We start from the raw sequence: 18868 nt of genomic DNA on the forward strand, positions 1-18868 counted from the left end.
TGAGGGCCTCCCTCACACCCCGTTTTAATGATGTGGCTTCCATTACCCAGAATGCAGTGTGGTCCTGCCCAGCCGGCGGTGCATAGGCAGGCTCCTGTGATGTGGTGGCAGCGGGCACCGTTCCTGCACTCGCACATGTGGCCACAGTCAAGACCGTAAAAGCCGTCCGGGCACACTGTGGGCCAAGATAAAACATCCGACTGGTTAGAACTAGCAGCTTCATAAAAAAAGGAGAGGAAAAGGTTTAAATGCCAACTTTGTTTTGTTTTTTTTAGTTCTTTCTCTCTCCTTCCCCATCTCCCACTCGCTTCTCCTCCTCCTACTTTCCCTCTCTGTCTTACCACCTACTGAAAATACCAATATCAAATTGCAGTACCACGCTGCGGCTGTTCATTTGCAGAGGGTCTGCGTTCGTTAAGTGAGCTCATGTCCCACATGTGTGGTGGATCTGGGCCACATCAAAGTAGACGGCGGCTTGGAGGCCAATCCCTTTTTGGGGGTAGAGGGGGCACATAGAACTGGTAATTAGAGCACCTGCTGAGCCCAACCAATACATGGCAAAACAAAGCCAGGTTACTGTGCCCCCCTGCCCTCCAGCACATGCACACACATACCTACAGTATTGCTGCTGATGCAAGGAGATGCCAGTTTAACAGTCTGTTTCCTATTCTCATGGAGAGCCAGAGAGATTGTTTAAAGTGTGTGTAGAGTCAATTGACACTCAGAGAGTTTGGTAAACATAGTGCCTCCCATCCACAAGAACCTGGCCAGAGGCAGTGGGATGAATGAGCCCTTCCACTACTGGGATGTAAATATTGTCTGTTAGCATGACTTCACCAGAGCAGGAAAGAATGACTTTGTTTATTCACAGCCTATTTTTGATCGCTCAATTTGTCATTGAGGAGATCACATCCCAACTCAAGAATTTTAGCTGCATCTCGCAAAACAAAATGTTCTCTCATTCTGGTCGTTTATTTATAGGAACAATGCCAGAGTTTGAGTGATTGACAGCCGTTGAAGACATTTCTTTCTTCGAGTGCCCTCTTCTGTTTTCTGTTGCAGTAACATGTGAGAGCATCTGAGCCTGGTGAGGGTTTGGGTAGAGTCTGTCCCAATTATCTCGGCAGCCAGCAGTTTTACATTTCATTTATATACTACCTCCTCTATCTGTAAGGAAAGCAGTGGACCGTGTTACCAAAGGAAGCCACAAATTGAGAGGGCAACAGAAATGTGTAACTTGGTGGTTTTGTGTATTCTAAACGCCACAGTACTCAGGGTGTTTCCCTACACTTAATGCATCATACATTCCTTCTCCTGCTCCAATTGATGATGCTGTCCACTCCTCCTTTTTCTGCCTCGAGTCCTCAAATTGGGAAAAGTATCCTTCCTGCTCAGCAGTTTCTGGCATGGCCATCCCTGTGTTCCCACGCTGACAGCATGACGTCTTTGCCTGCCTCTGTAGTGGTTAGCCTGCGATGTTATTAAAGGCAGCCCACTGAGGATGCTGTCATTTTAAACCCAGCTGTACATTAGGTCTGTGGTAGTGCTGTAGCAAAATCACTGGTTAATTGTCTGTTGTTTATTATTATTATCAGCAATTGCTGACACCATGGCAACATCTTTCTGTTCTGCAGGAGAATGCTGCACGAATGTTTCTCTGAAGTATCATTTATCTACCAATGAAAAGGGGGCTCAACGCAGCTATGATGTTAAAAAATAAACATTAAACATCTCAGATAAGTGATGTCCCCTTTTAATGAGGTCTTTATACCAGACACAGTTTTCCCCTAAACATGTTTAAACACTTCCCTTCCTTTTCAAATGAAGGAGACAGTGCACAGCACACAAAGTCTATGTTAAATATTCAGGGCATACACTGACACTTCTGAATAGCAAGTTTATTGTTTGTTTATACCAGCAGGGGGCGACTGGATTCCATATTAACCACAGATCTGTCTTCTGATATAAGCACAGTGTCTACAAGTGTTTGCATGTAAAGACTCTTCCCTCTGTGTCTTTGTTTATAGGTCAGCAAAGAGGATTTGGTCCACACTACACACAAACGCACACGCACGCACACACTGTGCCATCTCAGAACAACTCCATCTCTAGACTAAATGAGCTCTTTAAGACAGGAGGATTATTTCCAGATCCCTGGTTGTGTAAGAGCCACTGCTGTCAGCCCGTAAAGCAGGTCCAGGGACCACACAGCCGGCGAGAGCAGACCACAGAAATAGAGCGGACAGAGAGAATATAGAATAGAACTTCCTGGTGCCATTCAGGGTCGATACACTGAAAGAGGTCAACACAATCACAACAAAACAACCCAGTTTCTTCAACAATAATGCGGATGTTTGATGCCAGTTGAACCAGAGTTCTTTTTTACTGCAACTATTTTGATGCAAACATCAAAGCTGCGGACTAGAAACCATCTGTGTTAATTGAAGAAGTGGTCTTGTTTCCTTTAACAAAATGTTTAGCGTCAGCCTCAGGTTCACAAGAATGCTCAGTGAAACTATGCATGTGCCATAGTAACAAGCTTTCTGAGTCTCGTAGAACCAGCTCTTTCCATGAATAACATTATGAAATCGCCCACGTAGGCTCAAACACTAAAAAAAGCGAGAAGTCATCTCTTTCTGTTTGAATTCTGTGAAACAAATGAACTAGAGAGATCTGGTCCTTCTCACAGCACAGGCCTCTTCCTGACTTCTCCTGAAGGAAGAGGCCCAGCAGAAGACTGAGAAACTGGACACCTCTGTCTGAGGAGAAAAGGCCTTCAGAAAACAGAATCTGGTCAGACCGATGGTCCTATTTCCACAGCAACGTCCAATCAGAGTGACGTCTGCGTCTGAAGCCATTAGACTGTTATGACTGGGGAAGTGAAGCTCTGTTCTAGTGTGACACGGCCATGATTTACGATGCTTCCTGTGCTACAGAGGTGGTATGAATTTCTGGCCCTGGTAGTACACTTACACTAAATCTTACACTTTGTAATAACACGAGGCCACTTCAAGTCACAAGACTATAATCAAGAACAAATATATTACATTGTTAAGACTCTTGGACTGGATCTCTTGCAGTTTAGTAAATAAAATATCCCAATGATGAGAAGAATATTAGATACATGGATCTGGTTTGGTATGGCAGGATGCTTGAAACAGACTCTGCAGTCCATGAATTACAGTCCATCTAGCCCAGAATGACTAATACAAATTATATCTTGGTGGGGTTTTAAAATGGTTTTGCTTAGGACATGGACAAGCTGATGATTCATTGAATCTGTGTGATGATTCACTGAAACTGTGGAGAGGTGAGAAAATCAGAAGAATGTCCTGCAGTGCCCTCTAGTGTATTAAGAGATAAAGACTAGTCGGGTCACCTGTCATGGAGCAGTATTGCCTTCAGTGTGGACTAGGTTAGCCAAATCTTCTGACACACTTGCCCCACATCTTTCAAAGCACGGCAAGGTCGGTGTGGATAGTTTAACAAGAAAATAAAACTTAAGTAGGTATTGAAACCTTGAGATGCCACAGCTTAAATTCTAAATTAAAATTAATAAATTTAGTCTACAATCCAGATTGATTTTAATATAAATAATATTGAATAGGAAATTTAGGGCTGCAACTAGCCCTACTCAGTTCCCAGTTTGGGTTCGAGAGGCAGACACCATCTCTACATTTAGGAGTAGGCTTCTCTTTAATAAAGCGATACGAACCATCCCTTAGTTATGCTGTAATAGGCCTGGACCGCCAAGGGGACTCCCCATGATGCACTGAGCTCCTCTCTCCTCCTCTCCTTCTCCATCTGTATGCTATCTTATCCCATTATTGCATGGAGTCTGGATCTGTGGTTACAATGTGGATACAATTGTTATCATAAATCCTATTATTATTATCATTAATATTACCAATATAATACAATTATTAGTACCATTATTCATTTTCTGTCTGTTTCACTACCGTTTTTACTATTTTTGTATTTCTGTGTGTATATTGTGTTGGCTGCTTCTCCCCTACCTCCTAAAAGGGAGTTTTTCCATGCCTCTGTCGCCAGGTGCTTGCTCATGGTGGGAATTGCTGGGTCTCTGTTAATAATATACAAACAGTATGGTCTGCTCTATATGAATAGTGCAGTGAGATATGTTTTGTTGTGAATTGGTGCAATATAAATAAAATTGAACTAATGATGATTTTATCATCAATTAATGATGATTATTTTCTACATTCAGAGTGTTGAAGAAATATTATGAGCCAGGTTCAAGTGTGAAAAAGTGAAGAGGAGACTCATGAAGACTTAATATTGCATGGTTTATTGAGTCTGGCCGTGGAGATACAGTGCCAGCACACAACATGTGAACACGTCGAATGCCAACGCCAAATCTGAAAGATAACATCTTTTGGTCTCTTTTATGTTTCTGTCTTTCCCCTAGTTCCTGTAGGTTTCGCTACTAGGTCATCTTTAGCTGGCCTTACCCTAGAACAACAAATCTATCTGATGTTTAGACTGCAATGCTACGTCACATTGGAATCTATTACTATCCATTAGTTGTACAGTAATCTACAAACACATGTGGGTTCAGCTAATGACTCCAAGCTAGACCTGTCTTACCTTTCCCGGTTACATCACTTAAGCCCCATAAGAAATAGAGATTAATCATTTGGCTGAAAAACCATTTAATAACATTTTTTGTGATTGATTTAAAGTTGAAACAACTCCAAACAGGTTTTGGATCACTACACATTTCTCATAAATACCATCAGGAATAGTACAACAGTCACTGATCAGAAACAAAAAAATTCTTACTTTTTTCACAGTGAGTGCCGGTATGTCCAGGCAAACATGTGCAGGCTCCGCTCACATGGTCGCAGAGTGCTCCATTCTGACACTGGCACTGCTGGGCACACCCCTGCCCATAATTGCCATCCGTGCACTCTAACAGTGAACATATGAGGGAGGCAGAGAGAGTTAGCAAAACAATATCTTAAATCTTAATCTTTTAACCAAATTCAGGCGCCAAAAAATGTCAGTCTCAGTTCATTGGGAATACAGTCTTGTGTTACGTCATGTTTGGTACTAAATATAGCTCTTGGAGGTATATCCCAGAACTGCGGGAGCTTTAGCTGAAGAAAATCACTGGAATAAAATAAGTTGTGATGCAATAAAATATCCAGGAAATGACTTTCAATACTGTAAATGTGCTCAAAATATGTTAAAAGTGACCCCTAGGTGGCAGTGTTTACTAAATTATACTGTATCTTTTGATAAGGAGTTTACTTACTCTTTTCACAGTGGTCTCCAGTGAAGCCAGCCTCACACGCACACTGACCGGTGACCGGGTTACAGCCCACAGAGATTTCTTTGCACTGGCATTTACTAAGGCAGGCTTGGCCCCAGTAACCAGATTCACATGCTGTGAAGGTCAGCAAATGTTGCAAAGTTAAGCACAGGGTTTCGATATGTTTACTGTCTGGCATAATGTCATATTGTCATAGGATAATTACAGTACTTACATGTTGCACAGTCATGGCCTCTTTTGCCAGGAGGGCAGACGCAGCGTCCAGTCTGTGGGTCGCAAGTGGCATCAGGGTGGCATGAACAGCGCATGAAACAGCCTGGTCCATGGAAACCTGGGGGACACTCTGCACACAACATGACATTCACAGGATCATGCTTGAGTAATCCACTCTCTTTGGCTGAAACTTGGTTTGTAGGAACTGAAAAACTGTTGTTGATTTAAATGAAACTAAATAGACTGCTTTAAACTCTAAAATAATCCAAATATAAAGCAAATCAGATCATAGCAATTGCAAAAGCTCAGTTCAATCAATTATTCAACTGTTGTTTATTTGAGAATTATATGATTTGAGTTAATAGTTAAAATAGTCCTAAAAAGACAACATTAGATTAAAACTCACCATTTTGGCAGAGGTTCCCTGTGAAACCTGGTTTGCAGTCACACGCACCAGTCTGCTTGTTGCAGGAGCCTCTGTTCTCACACTTCGGACAATATGACTGGCACTTCAACCCCCAGAATCCATCAGAGCAGTCTGGGGAGCATCAAGTATGTTTCAGATTAAGTGAGTAATAATCCACTTATGTTAGTTATTTCTTTGTTAAGCCCTGAAGCCACTTACACTTGAGTAATTTAGGGGACGAAATGAACACAAACATCCTAGTGGTTCAGTGGGCTACAGATCATAGTGGAGGCTCACAATGTCAATGAGTTCAAACAGGTCCTCAATCTCAATCACATGTCACATTTTCTACAGTCTACCACAACATAATTAGGCTAAGATGTCCTTAAAAACAAATACCAAAAGACAATGGAACACAAAGAAAACATGAAAAATATAAGCACCTTGGTCACAAGAGTGTCCAGTCTTCCCAGCAGGACAGAGACACTGTCCGGTTACGGGATGACAAGGGGCTCCTCCACAGTCACAGGTCGAACGACAGCTCTCGCCATAGCTCAATGACGGGCAGGCTAGCAACACACAATAGATTAGAACATTAAAAACAACAGAGTGTAACACACACAGGATTGTGCAACACTGGAAAAAGGGTTAAAGAAGAGAACTGTAGAAGTGAAATTTAAGAAATACTTAATCATTTTCTGTTTATTTATTCTGCCTCTGCCAATAGCCTCTGCAGTAGTAACTGAAGTAAATCACCCCTGTCATGACCTGGCCTGCAACTTTAGCTAAGTACAATCCAGAAAAAGTGAATTACTTTTTTTAAAATTTGGCTTTGACAAACCCAGCAAGCCAAGGCCTGGACTGTGCATTAGTGCTGACATACTGTAACTCTGCACTGTTATCTTACTGCACTCCATGGAGACCCAAAGTCATGTTTTTACCAGAGACTCCTGAACAATATTCAGTATCACTTCAGATCACAACACAGAGTGTTGAACTTTCCATCAACCGGCAGAGTAAACAGCCAGGGGACATCCTGCTGCGGGGGAACACTCATATTTTCGGTTGTACAGTTTGTAATAACAAGAACACCTGCACTGACCAGGTGAATTCAAGAGAACGCCTTGTTTATTTCACCTAGTAAATCCACTAAATCCATCAAAGGCAGCAGAGAATGAATAGGAAAGGACAGAATAAAGGAAGATTTATAGGCAAATTTAAAAAGATTGTGACAACGGTGGAGAAATTCAGAAACTCATTCATTTGTGTTGACATACTTTATCGGGAAAGGGCAAGCCTCAGCACAACAATGACCACACGTGTAGACACATGTATCAGTGTGCAAGCCCACGCACTTCACATTATCCACACACGTGCTTAGTGTATCAACAGTGATGCTTTACTATCAATGTTAAGGCCACATGAGGGCGCTATGGAGTCTAGCTTTGATGGGGGACATCATACATTACCAGCTCTTTGTTTAAAATATTTGGAAGGTAAAAAAATATCTTATGGATGTATGCCAGATGTTTGAAAGAAACAAAAGTTACTCCTGAAATATATTTGGCTGTGCTCCTTACGCTTACATTCCTTTTTATAAATAACTTGTACTTTAATTTATAGTTTGATGCATAATGTATAAAAACAGCGTTTTGTGTCTCTCACCCAGCTGACACATATGTCCATGAAGGCCGGCAGGACATTGCCGGCGGCATTCTCCCGTCCTTGGGTCACATGACCCTCCACCTGGACAGTCACATGGCTGCTCACAGCCTGCACCAAAGAAGCCAAGCTCACATTCTGCAGTGTGACATAAACACACACACAAATAAGGGGGATGATCAACAAACAATCTCAAAACACATTTTGTTAAACTATGTAGTATAGTTCCTTCTAGACAGACATGTTATTAAGATCTTAACCAGTGATTGACTTGATTCTGTAATCAATGTAAACTTGTCTCTATGAGCAATCACAGCAACTTCTTAAACTGATTTTTCATGACAGAACATTATATGAAAACTGCATTAGAAGGAAACCTCATGCCTCCAAGTGTATTTCCTCTACGCTACTGGTATTACTGAAACTATAGCACTGCACCAGGAAATAAACTTGGATCTTCATGATGCTGTGAAATGGTCAATACCTGACCACACCTGAAAATGTTTACCGTGTGGATAAAATGTAACTAAGAAACAAATCTTTTCATCCCTAGTATCTTGCATGCTGAAGCTGTCGTTGAATAAATGAGTTGGTGTTCTGTGAAGTGCTTATACCTCGCTCACACTGTGGGCCGTGGTATGCGGCCTTACAGAAACAGCTCCCTGTTTTGGGGTCACAGCCAGTGGAATGTTCTTGAACACAGTCACATTCCTTGGAGCAGCCTGCACCGTGCGTCCACCTGGGACAAGCTGAGGGGAGGACGAGATCGGTTTGAAAACAGGCAGAAAGCAAGAGTAAGCCTGATGTTCACTGAGCGATGAATGCTTTCAACATAATGTTTGTAGCTGTATGTAAAAATATACACGTGTAAATTACACGTATATACATTTGAATAGCAAGCTGCACCACCTACATTTTTACTGCACCAAAACAGCCTCTGCTTTTTAATGTTATGCGAAGAAGTTAAGGTGGTCACAGTTAATTGAGAAATTAACCTTTTCTACTATCATATTACATTTTAGAATGAGCTAAACGGACACACCCAACCACCATGTTATCACAACATCGGACTTTTGCAAGTTTAAGTCATCTGACCGCTGCTTCCTGGTTCATTTGATTTATAGAACTTGGTATGAAATTAAGGTGCATAAATAATCCTTACCACAGTATAATTACAAATCTAATTTGAGACCAGCCTGACTATATGAGCAAGGAATTTCCTACAAAATTTATAGTGTTGTTGGTTGTTTTCTGCAAACGTTTTTCACATTAAAAGAAGCACTGAACAAACAGATGTTATATTAACTGCCACATCCCCTCTAAAGGTTTAGAATAATCAATCTGCATGAATTTTGCCAAGATTGTCCCTTCTCAGCAACAAAAACTGAACTCCACTCCACCCTGTCCCTCTCGACATTGGCTTTATGTTAGGTGCAGCTGCAGGCTCTGGTTACACCCTCTCCACCCTCTAAATGTCCCGCTGCTGGATGGAGCAGACAGCTGTGAGAATCTGATAATATTCCTTGTGCACATTCTTCCATCATTCAGTTTGCTCTTAGAAGAGTGAGCAGCTTCCACGCTGAGAAATTTAGAGCAAAAAAGCATCACCATGTCCTTCCGGAGGCATAGGAGCAACCCTAAAACATTGGGGGATATCAATGTGGTGACAGAGGAGTTGAAGAACCTTTATTATAAGAGGCTGCTGCCGATAGAGAAATACTATTCTTTCCATCACTTTCATTCTCCGAGCTATGAGGACGCAGACTTTGACAACAAGCCAATGGTGTTGGTGATAGGACAGTACTCAACAGGAAAGACAACTTTTATCAGGTAAGAATCAAAACTTCCATTTTAAGAACTGCAGATTTATGTGTGTATCCCGCTGTGTATTGCACTGATGTGTTGGGGGTAATAATGTTGGCCATGGTTGTTTGGCTTCAGGTATCTCATAGAGCAAGATTTTCCTGGTAGCAGAGTTGGGCCAGAGCCAACCACGGACTGCTTCACTGCCGTCATGTATGGAGAGGTGGAAGGAATCATCCCTGGCAATGCCCTCACAGTGGATCGGAAAATGCCCTTTCGCAACCTCGACCTTTTTGGAAATGCTTTTCTGAACAGGTGAATCAACAGACACAGAGGGAAACAGGAAGAAAGAGAGAGGTGGAGGGAGAGTGAAAGAGAAGGGAGTGTTTCAGAGGTGTTCATTTTTATTTCCTTTTTCTATTTGCCAATGTTCTGCCTTCCTTAGCAAAGAAGCACTGAAATAAACATTACAGTTTAAAGCCATATTTATTCATTTAAATAAAGGAGAGTGAGAACGCTGATGTTGATGCATGTTTTTTCTTTGCAGGTTTCAGTGCGTTCAGATGCCAAATAAAGTCCTTGAGAGTGTCAGCATTATTGACACTCCGGGCATCTTAACAGCTGCTAAAAGAAAACTGAGTCGAGGTGAGACAGACTACATTTCTAATTTCCTTTTTACTGTCAGGAGGAATCAGTGGGTCTAAAATTACTTCCACATATTCAGTTTTAGACAGTTGAACTTGGAAAGCATTGCTGCGGTCAGGAGGATTTAAATTCCAAGTAAGAGAATACTAGTTATACGAGTAGATGCAATGAAATAAGAACATTTCAGCCCAAAATAATTCAAACACTTGAAGACAGAAGCACAGCAGATGAAAGTAATATCACAGTGTGTTGGGAGGAGACGAGCAGTAAGTAACGGAGCAGTCGTTGCTTTGTTTTATGGACGCATTAATCTGGGTGTAACTGAAATGGCTTTAAACCAGTGAGGGCCACTGGGATATGTTGTATGTTCCTCCACGTCTTGAGTCAGTGAGGCTTGTCCCATTACATACAGTGTTAATGAAAACCCTGTGTTGTCATTCCTTATCCCCAGGCTACGACTTCCCAGCAGTGCTGCGCTGGTTTGCAGAGCGTGTGGATCGAATCATCCTGTTGTTCGATGCACATAAACTGGAGTTCTCTGATGAGCTCACTCGGGCCTTTGGGGCTCTGTGTGGCTTTGAAGACAAGTTGCGTGTGATTCTAAACAAAGCAGACAGGGTGGACTCACAACAGCTCATGAGAGTGTACGGCGCCCTCATGTGGTCGCTAGGGAAAGTCTTTCGAACCCCAGAGATCTTGAAGGTTTACGTCGGGTCTTTCTGGTCAGAGCCGAGGCAGATGTGTGACCACTACCAGCTGATAGATCTGGAAGAGGAGGCTCTTTTAGCCGACATAAGGAACCTGCCTCGAAATGCTGCAGTACGCAAGCTCAATGACCTGGTGAAGCGAGCACGCTTAGTCAGGGTAAGAGATCTCATATATTCCAACTCATACTTCAGTTAAATATTTACAAACCCAGATGCATTAATTTATTTGAGCTTTGTTCCCTCCTAGGCTCATGCCCACATTATCGGCTATCTGAAGCAAGAGATGCCAACAATTTTTTGCAAAGAAAGCAAGAAGCACAATCTGATATACCAGCTTCCTGTCATTTTCACCAAGATCCAGCAACAGCATCGAGTCCCAGCTGGCGACTTCCCTGACTGCACCAAGTTACAGGTCAAACACTACTTTTTAACTGCTGTCTAAATACCATATGTATTAACCTAAATGTGTTCTGTGAACCTTACATGTGATTACATGCATTTTCAGGAGAAACTTCTGGGTCAGGATTTCTCAAAGTTCAAGACATTAAAACCAAGTTTAATGGCTTCCTTGGATAAACTCCTGACCACTGACATCGCAAACCTGGTGCCTTTACTTCAACAACAAGAACTGAGGAAGAAATCCCTCCCTGGTGTGTTGGACGGGGAATTTCTGGGAACATTCAGGCCTGAGCATTACAGGAGGGATCCATTCAAAGAACTTCCCAGAGACAACGAGAGCAGTGAGACAGATTTCGATGAGTGGGTAGTGGAGAAATACAAGCCAAAATACGATGAGATTTTCTACAACCTCAGTCCAAACGAGGGCAAATTGAGCAGCACCAAAGTCAAAGAGTGGATGACGACCACCCTTCTGCCCAATTCTGTGCTTGCACATGTCTGGAGGTTGTCTGATGTAGATGGCGATGGCATGCTGGACAATGAGGAGTTCGCTTTGGCTGTCCACCTTATTGAGGGAAAACTGGAGGGTCACTGGCTCCCCCGAGAGCTGCCGTCCCACCTGGTGCCTCCGTCAAAACGGTTAAGTACAGCCAGTGATGAAGACTGAACATGACACAGGCTCTGTGTGCACTATTTGTACAATGTGTACATAATTTCCTAAATATTACCAAATCTGGTAGTAGCACAAAGTGTACAGTGCCTGTGGTCTTATCCATTTGTATGTTAATCATCATGACACCAAAACCTGGTTCTGATCACTGCACATTTTTCATCATATTTTTATCTCATATATCACTTCTGCAAAAATACAGCAGCAGTTATCTTTAATTAGGTAGAATTTCCCTTTAGGTTTTACATTTGTTTTGCCTTATACAGTAAGAGTTGCGCATAACTTCATAATATATTTTCTATCAATGGCATTACACTTGTAAAGATGATCAACCAGTATTATTATTATAAACGTTATTATTTATAATGTATTTTTGTGATATTATGATCATCATCATTAAAAGGTACACTGTGTAATTCCTGGCCACATGTTCCAAACAAACAGGGGGCAGCATTTCCCCTTACCTCCAGACGCATAACCCCTCCCACTCCATGCTCAGTTAGTTGGCAAACTATGTAACTAGTAGGCTGTTTTCTTTTGTTATTGTTAGACTGACAAAGTTCCACACCCATTAAGAGACAGGGAAGATCAAGTGGTGGTCATATCTTACACACTGCACATTTAAGCAGTGTTCAGGTTGGTACTCACGCAGGTGACAGAAGCGGCCATACAGTCCTGGAGAGCACAGGCAGCCTCCATACAGATGATGGCAATGTCCATTGTTGGGACAGTTGCACTTTCTTCTGCAGTGCCTCCCGAAATAACCCTTTGGACAACCTGTAAACATGAACAATGCCACTTTAGGATAGGATGCCCACTTCTGTAAGCTGTGACCACTGTGACAAAGCAAACACTTCAAATAAAACATGAGGACACAGTGCCCTTCTGAAATTATAAGATAACATCTGTGGCAGTGTCCCCTACAGGGCTCGCAAGATGATTCTAGTGGGTGATTGTCCAGGTAAGAAATAACATAAATAAAATGTTTATTTTTCTGACTTTTGTCATATTTGTGCCTGTGTCTTGTGAAACACTGTGGATTTATTCATTCAGATCTCAATTATTCAAATGAAACAATTTTGGAGGGCAAATTCATCTATGACAGAGATGTAAGGAGATATTGCTTCATATTAAGAGGTCACAAGCAAAACATGTTTGGAACCACTGACTAAGAGCATGGTTGTTGTATTCACACCTGTGTGTGTGTGTGTGTGTGTGTGTGTGTGTGTGTGTGTGATGTGTAAACAAACCTTCCTCGCAGAGCAGGCCCTCTACCCCAGGGGGACACAAACACCTCCCATTCGCAGGGTCACACGAGCCTCCATTCTGACAACGGCACAGGTTGTTACAGGCCTTCCCATAGGTCCCTTGTGGACAAGCTGGAGAGGGAGGAAGGTGGAAACATGGGGAATGAGCAATGACACCTTAACGTAATGAATTAAACTGTGGGGAATTTCTTTGACACTGAAACACAGACTCTCTATATGAGGGAAGAGAAAGTAAATGCAGCCTGAGAACAGGCTTGTGCGAAGTCAGTCAACACTTCCACCTTCCATCCTGTCTTTCCCCATGGTGTGTGCCCTCCTGACACACTTAATCTCCCTGGCCTTGTTAGCAGTTACAACATCAACCAGCTGGCTTATGTGCAGAAGTGTTACAATCCATCAAGTGAATGTCTGCTTGAATTCCATGTCACACTTTCTTCACAGTGGTTTTATGGCAATTCATGGGAAGATTAGCCAGTTTAAAATAATATATGAAGGTAAGGGGATTACAGTATCTTGTAATATCAAAACAGACACTGAAAATACATTACAATTAATACTGTATATAAATGAAGGAGCAGGAAGGGTTCAGTCTGTATAGAATAAGTTATCAAAGTTTCAGTGGTGTTATAACTGGAAATGCACACTTAGTAAAAGAACAGTATAGTGGGAGGGGTTATTCGGCATTGATTCGGCTTCATAATGATAGAATTCATACTGGGGAGTTTCTTAGGGCATGCTGCGGCAACATGCAAAACACACAACAAAATACTTGTATTGGTTCACAAATAATATGAAAGTAGACAAGTTGCTTCTCGGATATGATTCTAGGTCATTTACTTTTCTGTTAAGTATTTAATCAGTGATTAGAAATCCATGAAATTTACTAACAGAATAGTAAAGTTTTAAACAAAATAATACTGGCAACTCGTACATGTACATGTACATGTGTAAATCCAAGTGAAAACCATCAGTTCCTCATAGACCACTATGTTATTGCCTACTGTAACAACTCCCATACATTCTTTTCAGGCAGTAACATTGCTCATCTTCTCCACCTGAAAAGGCTACCAATGTCCAGACCCATCACCTCCAGGGTGTGCGTCTAAATACTGCCACCTCAGGAGTGTGTTTCTTAAAGTTACAGATTGCTCCTAACGGACTTGTCCCACGTGGCTCTCCTCTTGTGATTACGAGTCTGACTCTGCCTTAGACCAAAGACAGCCATTAATCATGAAGTTGGATGGAAACAATGGAGCCTTGCTTTCTAACCCAGTAGTGGACATCCTTGGCCCGAGGGCTGTGCTCTTGCTGGGGGCCCTGGCCTCGCTCCAGTAGCAGACAGATTGATTCCCCCGGTGCTCTTGTGTTCTGGAGCCCATAAACAACCCTGCCTCCCACGCACAGGAGCCGACAGGTTTTGATACATGGCCCTGGATTGATGCACACTGGGAGCTATCTCATCTCTCTCTAAAACTCGTCCACATCGCTATGGTTAGTTCAAATGGACCTCGAAGAGGATGCTTCCTGTGGGAAAAATAAGGTTGTGTGTGTGTGTGTGTGTGTGTGTGTGTGTGTATGTGTGTTGAAATATCCAGGTCCCCAAACTATTAAAGAAATATATTAACAGTTTGAGAAATACACTTATTTGGAATCTTGCTAAAACTTAGATGAGAAGATCAATACCACACATGTGGGTGGTACGTATTGTTTGATACATACACGTAACTAAGTGTTAAAAAGGACAAGTTGAGTCTTTGTCACTATGACCTTTGCCAGGCAACCAGCAGAGTTGGTGCTCGTGGCCAAAACATAGTCCCATAAGACCAGAAAATTTTTGTTTTTACATTTCTTTTTTTGTGCAGATAAAACTAATGAGATTTAACATGTTAATTAGTAGGCTTTAGAAGTGCTGCTAGGCAGATTTTCTTACCTTGAGAGATCAGCTAACCGGTTGTGGCCCTATTAACTATACTTACTCTTGTTGCAGATGACCCCAGTCCATCCCGGTGAACATTCACATCGGTCTCGGTTTTCACTGCAAACTCCATTCACACAGTCTTCACAGCTCACACTGCAGTCATCCCCAAATGAGCCATCCAGACACACTGAAAAAGTAATGGTCAACTATAAATAAGTTTTTCTTTTCATATCTTTCTGCTCTGAAGATTTAATAGGAAAACAATAAAATAATATCCGTTTGATTTCTCACCAGGCATATATCTTAGTGTCATCACACTTTTTACTGTACCTATGTTACTGTCCAGTCTAAGCTCTCCTCGACGCTCCCTCTGGATCTCTAATTCTTTTTCATTGTCACCACCATCACTACCATCATCATCATCATCATCAATGTCATAATGGGAGTGCAAGGCTGCTGTGTACTTTAGGAGCTGAGGAGCATTGCGGAACAGTGGGCCTGGTAATCTGTGGACCTCCAGCTGATCCTCCTCCTCCTCCTCCTCCTCCTCCTCCTCTTCTTCTTCTTCCAGTTGTCTGCCATAGAGAGCTAAACACACCCAGTACAAAATTAGAGTCATATTATTTTTAATGGCTGAAAAACATTATGTTTTACATGTCCGTAAGCAGCAGCTGATGCTACAATAACTATTAGATCCAAGAATAACTATTATGTAAATGTCACTCACAAATGCAGGAGTGCTGGTCCTGATCCAAGCGGAAGCCCAGTCGGCAAAAACACTCATATGTTCCCAGGGAGTTGACACAGTAGTGTTCACAGCCTGAGGTCTCTGCCAAGCACTCATCGATGTCTAGCAGGAGAAACAACAAACAGCTTAGATAATGAAAAGGTGATAGTAGCAAAGGCAAATTTTTTTCCAATAAGTAAAAGACGTTACTTTTGTTTCACTTCAGAGTACTTAGGTGATTTCACTTCGTCTACCCATCTGGCATTTGCTCTAAAATATACAAAGCTTGCTCCTTAGTAAGCAATATGTTCAGTTTTTTGTTTTCTGCTCTGAAACGGCCTCGAAAACCTTCATTTCTGAGACATAAGTTTTTAAATGTGCACTGGGAATTTGTGTCCTGCACAACTGTGCCACAAAACACTAAAAAGTAGGAGTGTAGGTAAACTGCTAACAATCTAGCACTCTTACCATCACAGCCACAGCCATCTGGGTTTAGTCTGTGGCCAGCACTGCAGCTGCACTCGTAGCCACCCGGGTAGTTTCTACAAAAGTGACTGCAGCAGGAATCCCCACTGACACACTCATCACTATCTGAGGAAGGTACGCAGTGTTATAGAGTTGGTTTGAACAGATGGACAGGAAGACAGAAGCAGAGAATAAGTGAATAAAAATGAAAATCGCAGAGAGAAGTTCTTACCTACACAGGTCTTCCTGTCCTGGTCCAACTGGTAGCCATTGCTGCAGGAGCAGAGCGGGCCATTGGTGGTGTGCTCACAGTGATGAGAGCAACCTCCGTTGTTCTTCTCGCAGCTGTTGACAATCTCCATCTCAATGCCTGGAGGAGAGAAACCACAATTAAAGTGCATAACCAGAGATAAAACTAAAGGACAATGTTACAGATCATTTATGAGTATTATTCATAAATCGATTCATAGTGTTAACACAGATATATTTTAAATTAAACTGGAAATAGAAAGGTAAAGTACATATGGTTCTGCTTTTTAACAGTATCCAGTGGGGTGGATAGAGAACTGAAAATCTTTAGTCAGGTAAAATTATAAAAATACTTGGTCAATAAACTACTCAAAGTACAAGTTTCTTTGTGTTTTAATATTGTTTAGTGTGTGCAAGCTAGAGATCTCCACAAGTAACTTTATGCAAGTGCAAGAGAAGTCTCAAGTCTCTTTTTGGAATAACTGTTTCAACTGTTCAATTAGTTTATTTAATCTATAGGTATCAATAACATTACTCTAAAAGATCAACCTTGCTAGCTATTTCTCTCGGCTTGTAAGAGCAATGCAGGCTGCTTTCCAACATGGCCACCAGTGGCATAGTGTGCGGTTACTGGATATCAGTTACATTAGTGGAAAAATCAATCCTTAAGGTATTTGCCTGATTTTTTAAACTTCAGCATTTTGCCAGCTCTTTAATATCTGGCACAAGCACACGTCTCTTTGTGCCACAAGGGAGATCGGAGCTCTCCTGCGTACATAGCTCGGATGACAGCTCATTTCGGTTGATAGAGCAGATAACAGACTAGCTGTAATGAAAGTATAAATGGCAAATGCAGCGAAGTTGTGATTACAAGCCTAAAATTACTCGAGTAGAGAGTAAAAAGTTGCTCATTTGCACAAAGAAATGTGTATAACAGTGGGTGGAATTTGTGGAAGGCTGATTTTAAAGTCTTTTCTTACGGTAACACTGTTTGCCATCAGCACCAAGTTCAAAGCCCGGATGACACACACAGCTGAAGGAGCCCAGCATGTTGACACATCCATGGGAACACTTAGCACGGCCCAAACTGCACTCATCAATGTCTATTGGAGACAGGTAATAAACCACACATAATGTGTTTACACAGAGATACGGTACACAGACACATATATACACACATTTACACATATATACTGTACATAGAGAAAGACACAGAAAAAAAAAAATCACAAGATCAAACAGTTCATATCAAGGATTTATCAAAGTTGCAAAATCTCTAGGTTACATTGAGACATTGCCAAGGTCCAGAGCATTTCAGAGTGAATGTCTTCTTGTCCTCTTTGACTAGAGTAACTTAACCCTTTTGGCCAAGTCACAGTTTACTTTCAGGACCAGAAGGCCAGGGTTATTATGGTTCATACTGCAACAGAAACAAACACACATGTACATTGACACAAATGGGTCATACACCAACTCAGAGCCCTTGTATGAGTTTTAGCTACACGGGTTCAAGATACAAAGTACAAACACACACACATACACACACACACACACACACTAGAGGTTAATGAACCAAACATACATACTCTCACATTTTTAAGCAATCATCACAAAACTATGCTCCCTTAAGCTCTTAAAAAATCTGGATGTGTAAAGAATTTCAAAACAATGTTCCAAATACTTCCTCCAGCAGGAAGGCTTTGTCAGATCTCTAATGTCTCTGGCTTCTCCTGTCCCCCACAGGTGGAGCAGGGGAAATGGATTGTGAGAATAGTTTCCAACATCAGCCTCTCCTATCAATGCAGGTCTATTGTAGTGCAACCGGAGGTTTAGTGTGGCTGTAGCTTATGGAAAAATCTAACTGTTTGATAAATCAGCTCTCAATTTTGGTGTGTATATACAGTGTGTGTGTGTGTGTGTGTGTGTGTGTGTGTGTGTGTGGTTCCTCACCTTCACAGTTCTTGCCATCTCCAGCCAGTATATAACCAGGTCGGCAGCTGCAGTGAACCCAGGTGCCTTCTGAAAGACACAGCTGGGCGCAGCCTCCATTCCTCTCCTCACAGGGGTCTCTCACTGACACACACACACACACACACACATATACACAAACACACAAACACACGCACACACACACACACACACACACACACACACACACACGCATACACAACAATGAAGCCAGATCAGCCCAGCAGGTGATTCTCTGACCTTCATGAGCACAGAATTCATTCTTAACTCCTGCACGTGCCACTTTTTTTTCTGAAACAGCACAAACAACATTTCCTATGTCGTGTGAGTATGGCTATGGCATCTGAAAGATTCCTTATAAAACTAACAAAAGATCCTGCACTATACTGTACAGTAACTGGTTCATTTTCCTCTCTACATCTTCCTCCCCTGCCTGCACACAAATGTTTTTTTTTTTTTTTGCTGTAATTTG

General features: G+C 41.9%; 2 protein-coding genes across 2 annotated transcripts in view; one reads left to right on the forward strand and one right to left on the reverse strand.

Annotated features, from left to right (window-relative positions):
• megf6 (multiple EGF like domains 6) overlaps positions 1-18868 on the reverse strand; it is a 58192-nt gene that overhangs the window by 13147 nt on the left and 26177 nt on the right. The window contains exons 8-24 of the mRNA XM_046074109.1: positions 18379-18501; positions 17409-17531; positions 16412-16549; positions 16183-16305; positions 15715-15837; positions 15318-15575; positions 15046-15174; positions 13052-13180; positions 12450-12578; positions 8192-8326; positions 7581-7715; positions 6359-6484; positions 5916-6047; positions 5511-5639; positions 5279-5410; positions 4804-4932; positions 47-175 (exon numbers count right to left, since the gene is read on the reverse strand). Coding sequence (XP_045930065.1) covers positions 47-175; positions 4804-4932; positions 5279-5410; positions 5511-5639; positions 5916-6047; positions 6359-6484; positions 7581-7715; positions 8192-8326; positions 12450-12578; positions 13052-13180; positions 15046-15174; positions 15318-15575; positions 15715-15837; positions 16183-16305; positions 16412-16549; positions 17409-17531; positions 18379-18501 — 2322 coding nt within the window. The remainder of the gene's footprint in view (positions 1-46; positions 176-4803; positions 4933-5278; positions 5411-5510; positions 5640-5915; positions 6048-6358; positions 6485-7580; positions 7716-8191; positions 8327-12449; positions 12579-13051; positions 13181-15045; positions 15175-15317; positions 15576-15714; positions 15838-16182; positions 16306-16411; positions 16550-17408; positions 17532-18378; positions 18502-18868) is intronic.
• Positions 9187-11798, forward strand: LOC123985981 (EH domain-containing protein 2-like). The gene is made up of 6 exons (XM_046074012.1): positions 9187-9407; positions 9519-9695; positions 9928-10025; positions 10477-10889; positions 10980-11144; positions 11238-11798. The coding sequence occupies exons 1-6, from the start codon at positions 9187-9189 to the stop codon at positions 11796-11798; spliced, it is 1635 nt and encodes a 544-aa protein (XP_045929968.1).

The sequence above is a fragment of the Micropterus dolomieu genome, linkage group LG17, assembly GCF_021292245.1.
Source record: "Micropterus dolomieu isolate WLL.071019.BEF.003 ecotype Adirondacks linkage group LG17, ASM2129224v1, whole genome shotgun sequence".
Taxonomy (NCBI): Eukaryota; Metazoa; Chordata; class Actinopteri; order Centrarchiformes; family Centrarchidae; genus Micropterus; species Micropterus dolomieu.

What these genes read in the sequence shown, in the direction of transcription:
- LOC123985981 (XM_046074012.1), top strand. Translation starts at nt 9,187, where the DNA reads ATGTCCTTCCGGAGGCATAGGAGCAACCCTAAAACATTGGGGGATATC. An exon ending in GGAAATGCTTTTCTGAACAG is followed by an intron (nt 9,696 to 9,927) that starts GTGAATCAACAG and finishes TTTTCTTTGCAG; the next exon opens with GTTTCAGTGCGTTCAGATGC. An exon ending in AGCGAGCACGCTTAGTCAGG is followed by an intron (nt 10,890 to 10,979) that starts GTAAGAGATCTC and finishes GTTCCCTCCTAG; the next exon opens with GCTCATGCCCACATTATCGG.